The sequence below is a fragment of the Pleurodeles waltl genome, chromosome 7 (assembly GCF_031143425.1).
Source record: "Pleurodeles waltl isolate 20211129_DDA chromosome 7, aPleWal1.hap1.20221129, whole genome shotgun sequence".
Lineage (NCBI taxonomy): Eukaryota > Metazoa > Chordata > Amphibia > Caudata > Salamandridae > Pleurodeles > Pleurodeles waltl.
The window spans coordinates 611,187,526-611,199,668 of record NC_090446.1 but is presented as its reverse complement, the minus strand read 5'-3'; the positions used below and the strand labels follow the sequence as shown (position 1 = coordinate 611,199,668).

At 45.5% G+C, this 12,143-nt stretch overlaps 1 protein-coding gene across 3 annotated transcripts in view; it reads left to right on the top strand.

Annotated features, from left to right (window-relative positions):
• The window catches only part of TSPAN17 (tetraspanin 17), a 60,298-nt gene extending 48,649 nt beyond the window's left edge, over positions 1 to 11,649 (top strand). For 2 of the 3 annotated variants that reach the window (XM_069244557.1, XM_069244558.1), the window contains 4 exons: positions 4,091 to 4,216; positions 8,367 to 8,414; positions 8,765 to 8,881; positions 10,570 to 11,649. In XM_069244557.1, coding sequence (XP_069100658.1) covers positions 4,091 to 4,216; positions 8,367 to 8,414; positions 8,765 to 8,881; positions 10,570 to 10,635 — 357 coding nt within the window. In that variant the 3' untranslated portion in view covers positions 10,636 to 11,649. The remainder of the gene's footprint in view (positions 1 to 4,090; positions 4,217 to 8,366; positions 8,415 to 8,764; positions 8,882 to 10,569) is intronic. The other variant, XM_069244559.1, reaches the window with a different exon arrangement.
• The last annotated feature ends 494 nt before the right edge of the window (positions 11,650 to 12,143 follow it).

Genomic DNA, 12,143 nt, shown 5'->3' with positions numbered 1-12,143 from the left:
TTACAAAAAACACATGACCCCTCGGAGGCCCGGGTGGCTGCCTTCTCGCCCTGGGGCTGCTGGTGGCATTTTCGGGCCTGTCATCATGAGACTATTCCTCAGCCGGTATAGCCTAGGCCTGCCTGTTACTATGGCAACTGAAGGTCATGCTGATAACCAGTGGTAGCAGGAACTGCTTAAGGGAAGGCGGCAGCGCCCTCGCGTGGGTAGTGGAAATATTGGCGGCACTGATTTGCCATCATCCCGCTTAATCCTTCCTTATTGACCAACATTCCCTGCACAAGCTTTCTCTTTCCTTCTTTAATTTCCGTCGGAGCTATCCCTCTTCCATTCTATCCAGTCCTTTCCATCAGCCTTACATTATAATGTCCCGCAATCCCTCGCCCACAGCCCAGGCCTCATAATAGTCGGAGAGGAGGGCAGTTAACAAATGCAAACTGGAATTCAATTATTTATAATTCATTTAAAAATGTTATCGTGGCTTGCGATTGCGTATGTGTTTCATTGATTCTCTTAAGTGTCCACGTGACTGCTGTTGGGGTTCCCACCCGGCCGTTTTTACCCAGCATGACCAGTATTTTGATGCCTTTGTTGGTACAAAAATGAGGAAAATCACCTAAAGCCGATATGTTTCCCAATATCAGTGCAAACTTAAAACAGTAAATTTAAGAATAAAAAACTTTAAGATGTTTCCAGAGCAGCTTGATGATTCCCTAACTGAAAATTAAAGTAAACAAAGACAGAAAAACGGTTTTAGAAATGGTTGCAGACAATTATATCATGACGTTTTATATAAGTATCATGGCTGGCCTTTACAGAACCTTAATACGTGAACAAATTACTCTTTTTTTTTAATGGGAAGGATCGCGCTGTACAAAAACGCCAAAATAATTGTGTTATGTAGATATATGAAAAGAATATTTTTGTTTTCAGCTTCACTGTTTATAACTTATAAATGAAGTGCATTTTTTCCTCATGTCTGAGTTTAGAAATGACTGAAAGTGACAGCGTTTTTAGGACAGCTGTAGAATACGGGAAATAAATATGTAAGCACCTTTTACAAAGTAAATACAATGTGCTGGATGTATTTTTAAAGGGTTAAACAGTTGCTGTTAGTGCATTTGTTGCTGCGTTAAGCCATAGAAATAGAGGTGACTGAGCCAAAAAACTAGAGGGCTGGTTCGGTACTTAGAACCTGTGCACGAGTCAAGCCCTGAAAATACTTGCCATGTAAATTATAAACTGAACTGCTTGTAAAATATGATAGTCTTTTCAAATGTTCCAAAATGTGTATTTCTTCAGCATGTGGAAGCTTTGACATTTACACATCATGTTATAGCAACTGCACTGAGAAGTATTTTAGTAAAAGTGTTTTTTTTTTTTTTTTTTTTTTAAACATGAAACTTTAGTCCACTAAAAGGCTACATAGTTGTCATGTAAACCGTGTATGGGCCCAGGTTATATCAGAGTAACATTCATATGTTAATGCTTTGCTACTACCTCTTTTGTGGACCTTTTAGCAGTTTTTATTTAGCAGGAGTTCGACCCGAAGGTATTGGAGTGTTTTATATAAGACGCTGTTACATCACACAGGCCACCAGTCATTGCTTAAAGGAATGGGGACACAGGCCACCAGTCATTGTTTAAAGGAATGGGGCCACAGGCCACCAGTCATTGTTTAAAGGTATGGAGACACAGGCCACCAGTCATTGTTTAAAGGAATGGAGACCCAGGCCACCAGTCATTGTTTAAAGGTATGGGGACACAGGCCACCAGTCATTGTTTAAAGGTATGGAGACACAGACCACCAGTCATTGTTTAAAGGAATGGGGACACAGGCCACCAGTCATAGTTTAAAGGTATGGAGACACAGGCCACCAGTCATTGTTTAAAGGTATGGAGACACAGACCACCAGTCATTGTTTAAAGGAATGGGGACACAGGCCACCAGTCATTGTTTAAAGGTATGGAGACACAGGCCACCAGTCATTGTTTAAAGGTATGGAGACACAGGCCACCAGTCATTGTTTAAAGGAATGGTGACACAGGCCACCAGTCATTGTTTAAAGGAACGGTGACACAGGCCACCAGTCATTGTTTAAAGGTATGGGGACACAGGCCACCAGTCATTGTTTAAAGGTATGGAGACACAGACCACCAGTCATTGTTTAAAGGAATGGGGACACAGGCCACCAGTCATTGTTTAAAGGTATTGAGACACAGGCCACCAGTCATTGTTTAAAGGTATGGAGACACAGGCCACCAGTCATTGTTTAAAGGAATGGTGACACAGGCCACCAGTCATTGTTTAAAGGAATGGTGACACAGGCCACCAGTCATTGTTTAAAGGTATGGTGACACAGGCCACCAGTCATTGTTTAAAGGTATGGGGACACAGGCCACCAGTCATTGTTTAAAGGTATGGAGACACAGGCCACCAGTCATTGTTTAAAGGTATGGGGACACAGGCCACCAGTCATTGTTTAAAGGTATGGAGACACAGGCCACCAGTCATTGTTTAAAGGAATGGGGGACACAGGCCACCAGTCATTGTTTAAAGGAATGGGGGACACAGGCCACCAGTCATTGTTTAAAGGAATGGGGGACACAGGCCACCAGTCATTGTTTAAAGGAATGGGGGACACAGGTCACCAGTCATTGTTTAAAGGAATGGAGACACAGACCACCAGTCATTGTTTAAAGGTATGAGTAAAATTAAGTGATGTGCCCAGAATCACATAATATTGAGCCATGTTCCTCAGATCCAAAGTCGACAGCTCTGGCCTACATCCAGGGTACGGGGAGGGAGGCTGTCAGACGCCACATGCAAGCTCGGCTTATGGGCCCAAGGTACCAACAGGGCGGTCCTGAGGCGGAGCCAGGCTTCAGGCTTGAGCCTCTCTCGAGTATTCAGTGGCTAGCCCACCTCTACATAGAAGGGCGAGTGGTGTGCAGTTAAGTGATCCACATGTAACCCTCTCCTAAGCCATTCACTCAGATCAAGAAGAAGTTGCCAGTGTGGTGCAGGGTTAAAACATTCCGAGTCCACATCACAACCGTATGTGAAACCATTCTCTGTCTGCTGTCGCAAGCATAGGCTGTGGTGGGCCCCGGTGTAACAGCATAATCACCTCTCGGCCTGTAGTGGGCTCAGGCTACGAGGGTCCTCTCTCCACAAAGACAGTAGGGGGACGCTGTACATCGAATTCCAACCCCTCCTTCTGCCCTTCCAGCTGCCATCATCCACTCTACAGACCAGTCCCTATTCATTCTCTACCATGAATTCACGTTAACTCTTCCTGTTGTCTTATTGCCTTGATTCTGTGGTCCTTCTCTGATTTACCTCTAACACGGAACTCTCAACAGTCTTGCTCACGCCTTTGCTTCAGCCCTCCTTTTGCGAGATTTTCCCTTCTGCTCTGCCCTGTATTGTACTTCTTGGGGTTTTGTGGTACTGCCAACCTATGTGTTCTGTTTTTTATTCTGATACTGTAGCAAAATGTTAAGATTTTTATGACTAATAATGCATTTTTTTTACTCTATTCCAATCTCTAATTCGTCCCCCCCCCCCCCGCCCCAACTGTGTTCTTTACCTTGCATGGTGCGTTCTTGCCCTGCACCCCTCTCCCTGGTGTGCTCTAATTACCTTTCTCCACGTTTCTTCTGGTGTTTCCCACTTCCTACACCCCTTTTCTCACCATTCACCTCTGTTCTTATTTTCCTTACCCTTTGCCTCTTGTACCGTCGCATTGTGTCCTCTCATAAAAAAAACAAAAACAAAACTCTTGTCTCCTCATCCTCCTATCTTTCCTCTTCCTGCTTTTCCCTCCTCGCCCTTCCCCCGCCTCCTGTCACTCCGCGCCCCTCTTCTCGGCCGTGCTCTCATCTGTCCACACTATGCACCCCTGACCTTGGGCTGCACTACACCTGGCCCTGCCCCCCTGCTCCCCTTTTCTGCACCCTGCTCTCCTCGCGCTACTCCCTTTTACCAATTCATCTCTATCTGCTTCAAAACCCTTTCCTTGCCCTCAACCACCCTCCCCACCTTGTGCCTCTCTCCACTCTCGGTGACCCTCATGATCCCCCTTAGTGGTCCTGCTGTGGAGCCCATGGACCCAACGACTGGAACCTCAATATTTACTTCAACTGCACTGACTGGAACCCGAGCCGGGAGCGCTGTGGGGTTCCCTTCTCTTGCTGCGTCAAGGATCCTGCGGTGAGTAGGGGTGTGTGGTTGGCGGTACTGTTCGATGGTTGCACCACCATTGTTGGCGAGCATCTTCCTGCCTTAGCTCATAGGGCATTTATTCCTTTGGGTCTGATGTGGAAAAAAGTGCTCTTTTTACTCCAACCAGCGCTCTTTCTCTTTAGGATAGGGTGGGGGTAGATGGCTTGCATTTGTTAAAGGTTTGTGATTGTTTTCTATTGTTCTATTTTTATTTTTTTTCTTGGAGTTTTTTTTTTATAGAGTTTATATTATGTTACAGCTGCTTGACTGTACTACCAGGTTATAGGATGGGTTTCCGGCTCATAGTCCAGTTCTTCAGCTCATTGAGGCATCCCTTGCCCTCAAGCAGCCTCAGACGGGTGACTCTTCAGCCTTCTGTGGAACCTCAGCAGTTTTTCTTTGAGTTTGAGATGTAGTGAGCTGAAGCTCCAGAGTGTTTGTTTTCTTCCTTAAGCTGCTTCTCTGCAGCAATTACCAGGCATCACTGTTGTCTGTTTAGGTGGTTGTGTTTCAGAAATCTCAACTCCACTCACTACACCTTTCACACATGATCTTGAACATGCATCAGAGTTTGCAAGAAAATAAGCATTTCGTCACACACGGCGTATTATAGGGAGAATTTTAAGTGTGATGAAAAAACCTTGAGAGGAGTGTGGAGTCTCTAAAACGGACGTGGCCTACATAACTGTAGGCGTGGCTTAAAACCTAAACAAAATTTCTGTGATGTTTGTAGCGTGCCACCCGACCGGTATACTGGTGTCTCTCTGAGCATTCAGTTATTGCATCCACATATATAACACAATATTTGACAAACACCTAAAGCCAGCCAGGACTACTGGCTTTGTCCATGGTTGTCTTTGCGCTCTGCAGAGTCTCCTGGGACTGGGTGACCATATATTCTAGACTCCCTTTTGACCCACTGACGGGCACTGTGTGAAACTGGGGCTGCTTTCAGCCTCACCCTCCCGAGCTTTCAGTCCAGGCCCGTTGTACACACCTGGTGCCCACTCAGTTCAAAGTATGCACTGGACAGGAATAACATGCTACCCGAAAAAAAAACATCTTGAAAATACCCAAGACTCTTATGAAGTGAAAAATAAAGTAAAATATGTGAAATATAAACCGAAATTAAATAACTGACATGGATTAACATTGTTAACATGAATTGTTTAGAAATCATCAGTGTGTTTGATAGTACAGTTCAGGACATGGATATAGGACACTATACGGGCCCTTTTCAGTGTCAATTTTAAAAAACTACTGGGTCTGAGACATGGAAGGACCCGGCCCACTTAAAGCCCTGCTCTGGGGTGCAATGACCGGAACATGCCTTTAGGGGAGGATTCTAGACTATTTGGAAGCACTTATGGCCTGTATCGTGATATAAAGTGTGCAGTGGATGGAGAAACATCAGTACCCTAAACCCTAAAGATACTGTGGACAGATAATGTCCACTTGACCACCCTGACCATTATCGAATGACGTCCAGTGGCTACCAACCAGTAAGAGACTATTCCTTCCCCCTCGTTCATTCTTGGGGGGCAGCAACAGCAATCGGGGACACTAAAAGATTACCACCTTGTCCATTAACGTGGACATGCGAAATCACTCCCCTTTCCCCCGTTATTCTCATTCTAAAGATTGAATAAATCATAGCGTTTATATTGAATACTGTTCCCCAGGTTTTTGGCGAGTTATTTGGAAGGTCTAGCATGGAAATGTCTCAGTGTAGCACTCCATTCAGATTGCTGCTTTTGAATCCTTCAATCTGAGCAGTCTACCCGGGAGCCCAGCCGTGATCCAGGGGAATAAAGGAATACTCCTTTCTTGGATGGCCTTAAGGGCATAACGACAGATTCCCACATGTGAAGTATACATCTCAAATGGCGTTGGTGGGGATCGAAAAGCTACGTGCCACCCTCGCCCAGTATCCATTCTGGGACACACAAACACACCAAGTCCCAAAGCAGAATTCTAGGGATCTCTTTCTGCGGTGCCATATTCGAATAAGCGCAACATCTTCCATGCTTTTCTATGTCTCCAAGCCCAAATACACTTTATCTACAGAAGACAAATTACTAGCCCGTTTACCCAGAGTAATCTCACAAAGTCACCAGTCAAGCTTTGTCCATATTAGCCGGTCGACATACCGAATCAGTACTTTTGCAAGTAACCTTGAACGGTGAATCCAGCTTCCTGCAGGGAGGAATCCTCGAGCCCATACACATCCACCCTTAAACACTCCCTTTACCTCTCCATGAATGCCTTTGAGAGCCACAAATCTTCCGTACATCCCCAAAACATCAACCTTAAAAGGTGGATTGTGCTTTGTAGGTCAGGGCCCTAGACATTGCCGTGTGCTGTCTGCCAACATTCACTCCACAACCAGTCCTTGAAACCGCCTAGACACAATCAGATCTTTGGTGTGCGCTAAATGGTCCTCTTGAAGTTCAGTTGTCTGAAATAGCTAAGGCGGCCACTTGATTCTCATCTTGCAGATGTCTGACATTTGACGTGCCCAAGACGGGGGCGTCATTTCCACTCTCGATAAAGGGGCGGGCCTATCAACATTGAACACTCCAGCATTTCCCATGTCTCAAAATGATTTCTCTAGAGGTGAGATTTGATATTTTGCCCAGCCATCGAAAGACCCTTAATAGGACCAGAGATGCGAGAGAAATATTAAATCTCATCCCCGAAGGAATCGTTGTGAGTCGAGAAATGTCACGCACACGTGTTGTTTCACCTTTTATCACTGTTTCCAATCCAGACTGTCACTTGCCCTCTGTCAGTGCTTTCGGTGGACAGAGAGGGGCTCGTCAATATCAAGCCTCCTCCCGTACTTGAACATGTTGCAAAATGCATTTCGTATAGAAATTCAATGTATTAACAACTTGAAAGTCTATATTTTCTCACAAGTTTCTGGAGTACACTTCCTAATAGAGAGAACTTATTTTAAAGGGGACTTTTCCTACTCCACACACAGAAAAACACTCTTGTCTTTCACTAGCTGGCATGATGTCTGTATGTGCAGTTTTCACAAAAATGCTAATGGATACTACTTTTTATATGGACCTTTATTTTATGCACGGTGAAAAAAATAAAACAATTTGATTTTAATTTAAAATGGTTTGGTTAGATGGGATGTAAATTACCCTGCTTGGACTTCCCATCATTTATTGCTTGTAAATGGATGATCTGTGAACCAGTTCCAACACTGGGCTGGTGAAGGGTCTGTGAGGGGCATATTCAGAAGTGAAGGCCTGGAGTCGAAGAAACACCAAAGGCTGCCCAGCGTAATACCTTTTGTGCCTCTGCACAGACGCAGCCAGGGCACCAACAGAATGGCGGAGAAGAAATGCCTGAAAGAAACAGCTAAGTGCTAGGTTTCCTCCACTTATGCACCCTGGGCCTGGAATGAGAGCCCTGTATTTATCAGGACTGCTCCTGTCCTCATTCAGTTCAGGCAAGAACTGAAGGCAGATCGCTTGAAAGAACACAACAGCCCAACATAGTGAATAGTACTCATTACCTCTCAGAGCCAAGCACTTCGGACTGCATTCACTCTCTGATTGTATTACGCCCTTCATCCTTGTATAGCGCCCTGTCTCGGTTCGCACTATACAAATACTGCACCCATCCCTCCCTCTCATCGCAAGAAGTACAACTGTCCTAGCAGCCACAGTCCCTGCTTAGTAATCAGAATTGTGTGTTCAGGAATCACACGTGCTCTAGGGGATGTCCGTCTCATAATCGGGATGTTCCCCACCTCGGTTCAAGCCCTTGCAGGAATGTATGGCATATATGTGCCATGCTAGGCCAGACGCTCTTAGGTCCGTCTCTGTAGCAATTTATTTCCAAATTTAAGCAGTTGGTGCTGTAGTTGAGAGACAAGCTGAGCTAGTCCGATATTTCTGCTCAGAGAATGGTATCTTAGGTATAGGAAGGCGCCACCCAGAAATAACAATTGTTAAGTGAAATGTTTATTTTCATTAAGTGGTTCTGTATAGGGTGACTTAAATATCCACAGTGTTGGGGGGAGGCATTCGTAAAAAGATTAAGGATTAAGCAAGTTCCACGTCCCTAAATGAAGACCCTATACGTCGCAGTCCATTGATATTTTCTCTCTGTTCCTCAGGAGGACGTGCCCAACACTCAGTGCGGATATGATGTCCGACTTAAACAGGTGAGCCCCCGCCTGCTTCAGGGGATAATCAGTCACCACAGTTTTCAACGATTACAACTGGGCTGTGGAAACTGCAACAAATTCCTATGCACAACTCCATTTGTATACCGTGTTTCCTAACTCTCGCCCCATGTCTTCCTCTCTGCCACCTTCCTTCCTTTAATGCCCTAGTCTTTCTTCTTGTCTGTTGGCGAGTCTCTCCGTTTTCCCCCCTTTCCCCGCCCCTTCACCCACTCTGTCTTGCTGACCCTTCTTTTCTCAGACACGCCTCCTTTTCAGTCTCTTTTCTGTCCTGTGTTTGCTCTGCCTGCTTCTTCTCTCCTTCTGATCTCTTTTTTTTTCCTCTGCAGGAGCTGGAGCAACAGGGTTATATCTACACCAAGGGCTGCGTGGGACAGTTTGAGAAGTGGCTGCAAGATAATTTAATTGTGGTGGCCGGAATTTTTGTGGGCGTAGCGCTGCTTCAGGTATCACTTGTCTGAAAGCCACAGCACCTAGGGATCAACTCACATCATAATGGGTGTGGGCTGTTGGGATGAGTGAATGAAGCATGAAGGAGTGTTTACCTTTATGTGTAGCAATCCATGAATCCAACCATGCGCTGTCCATGACTGAAAACCTAGTGCTGCATGTCCATCGGATGATTTAGGCACTGGCCATTCGCCGTGATGCGCCGCTACATGTACAGCTATTAATGCAGATGGTATACAGAGCACTTGAGAGCAAAGCAGTCTCTTTTATTTTTACATACCCACCTGTTTTAGCCATGCCCCCTAGAGCTGTGGTTCTTTTGCACGTACCCCTATACCTCCCCATAAACCTAGTTCGTTACCCAATTTCACCCCCAGAATTACCGCCAGGTGGAATTACGCAACTGAAGTTACACGTGTTTCAGGGTCCGCAATTGTTTGGTTCACAAATTTTGGACCAGATAGCTATGTAGCTGGACCTGTCTTCCCTGTTGCGTGACTAAGAGCTGTGGATAGAGGCACAGTTTGGCCCATGGCCGACCCCTGCAGAAGCACTGGGAGAGCTAACAATTCTCCCCCCAGGCAGGCTGAAGTCTGCAGTAACCCCAGACCTCCTAATCCATCTACACTCCCCCATCAGCCCTCTCGATTACACTTTCTGCCTGCTCTGAGATAAGAAAATGTCAGCAGATGTCTTCTCGGAATGGGAAAAATGCTTGCAACAGGGCAGGGAATTTCTGAGGCCAGGCACAGTTACTCCCCATTATGGAGAGAAACCTGAGGGTTTACCGGAATTAGTGGTTAATGGACTTTGGTCCAGATATAGACAGGGAACAATTGCACCTAACCAACTCATAACGAGGGCCTATGTGAGGAAGCCTCCTTATGTGCACCCAGTCCTTTTGGAACATAATATAAATCGTGATAGACCAGCTCCACATCATTCTTACTTAAACACTCTTCCGTGTGAAAGTTAATTCCACCTCCTGTCAGTGCTTCATCTGCCAAGGCGCCTCTTCAATGACCTCCACTTTTCTCAATGCGTCCGGGACCCACTGCACATCCCTTTCAGTTACCCCACTCTGTTTTATAGTGGTCACCTGCCCGCCTTTACACCTGTACTGTTCTTCTCAGTTCTGGTATTGTACCACATGTAGATTGCATGCAGTTTGCTACCCTCTTCTTAGTGTCTCAAGGGCCTTGCTTGCATATCATTCTGCGAGACACTGAATACACACATTATCTTCAGCTCTACTTAGTGCTGTGACCCATTCACTGCTCATCTTTAACCAGCTTAATGCCTTTGCTCAATCTTCCTCCAGCCCATTTGTCTTAAGACTTATAGTTGTTCCTGTCCTCTAACCTATGAACCTATCCTTGATGCTTATGCCGCCAATCATACCTGCCTCTGCCTTGGCTACCATTTTTCCTGCACAAGCCGCCCTTCTTTACTCAGGGACCTGCATGCTTTCCTCTCCTGGCTGCCGGTGAATCTCACTGATTGTCTGAAGTTTATAACCCAGCTATTGTTCTTTTGCCCCTGACTGTTTGTGCATTGTCCCCTTACTGTCCCAGTCTCCTCTTGGGGCTTTCTGTGATTTACCCTCTTTCTCACTGCCTTGCTGCTGGGCTACCTTTAGTCTACAGTGTTTACATTAATCGTATTTCTACCTACATTCTTTCAGATCTTTGGCATTTGTTTGGCACAGAACCTCATCAGCGACATCAAGGCAGTCAAAGCGAACTGGTGACAATTACAGCAACTTCCCCCCACCCCGAGTGTCCCTGAGATGGTATGATGACTCCTGGGCATGATCTCTGGTGAAAGAACACTACACTAGAACGTGGTGCAGGACCACCCGTGACCACTGTTCCTGCTGCAAGGACTGCACACGTGATTTGAGATGTTCCTCAAGCAGCACCCTAGTTTGAAGGTCACGCAAACGATTTCAAAGACGTGCCTCGGTCGGCATCACTGCTGCTGGTACACCGAGATGGTGTGAGAAGTTCACAGAGTTCATGCTTCAGGAAGACTCTGAGATGTTGCAAGATGCATGTTGGGCAATATCCCTGCTACCAAAAGACCCTATGATGTAAGATGATGCGCCTCAAATAGGCTCTGTGGTGCAGAAAGAGAGCTGTAAATGTTGGAAGGTGATTCTGGAGGACAGTCACTGTTGTTTGGACACACAATGTGAGATGTTCCTCAGACGAGGACCTTCTTATTGTTAAACTGAAGATGGTTTGAGATGATGCTGGGACACAGCCACTAGGACACCAAAAAGGGATGCAAGTTGGTCCTTGGAGACTTTGATGTAAGCTATTCCATCGGGGGATACCTTCTGCAGGGACACCTGACTGGAGTATAAAAAGAACATGGAAGGCTCCCTGCTTCTGTGGTAATTAGGGTATTCAAGAACTGATGCAAAACCTTAGAAGATCGTTTAGGCCTCAATGACAGCAATGGTCCTTGTCCCAAGCACAATTTTCCAGACGGTGTCCATTTATAAAGTATTTTAAGGGGTGGGAGGGAAGGTGCGGTCTGGGTGTCACCTGCTGTATTACGGATCGTTTCCAGCTTCTCATGTCTGGTCCGTATTCTTTGACATTCTGTATTATTATTTTTTTTAAATCCGTGCACGGACTGATTGGGAGAAGCCCTTAATGTACATATTGTATGGCTCAAATGTGAGAGCGCAGTGCCTGCTGTGCTTGTATGTGTCTGTATTTATAAATATGAAACACAATGAATGTGAATCGCTCTACTCCTGCTCATATTAAGTGGATTTTTTAATGAGTCAAAACGTTGACATTTATTCCATTCTAAGGGTAAGTCTGTCTCTGTTCGTTTTCCCATAGATGGAGCTTGTGACGGGAGCACTGCCTTTGTAACTATTCACCTTCATATTTGTAGGGGCCTCTCTCGCACCCTAACAAAACCCATTCAACCATGGAGCTCAGCTGGTCTTCGTTCTCCCATGCCTTTTCATCTTTTCTCTTTAAAATCCAGTTAGTTATCTCTACAGTACCCTGTCTCAGGTTTAGAATCGCTCTCTGGAGCAGCAAAGAAGGTGAGGCCTCTTTACAATGCATTGTGCAAAATCGACTATGCAGGGATTGCAGAGGGCACTGAGGTATTCAAAAGCTCAGCATTATTCCTGAGCACACAGTAGTTTCAATTTATAGCTTAATAATATGGAAATAGAGTAGTTTTGTCAAATATTGTTCATGATGTTCCTTCAATACTTATCAAGCCTCT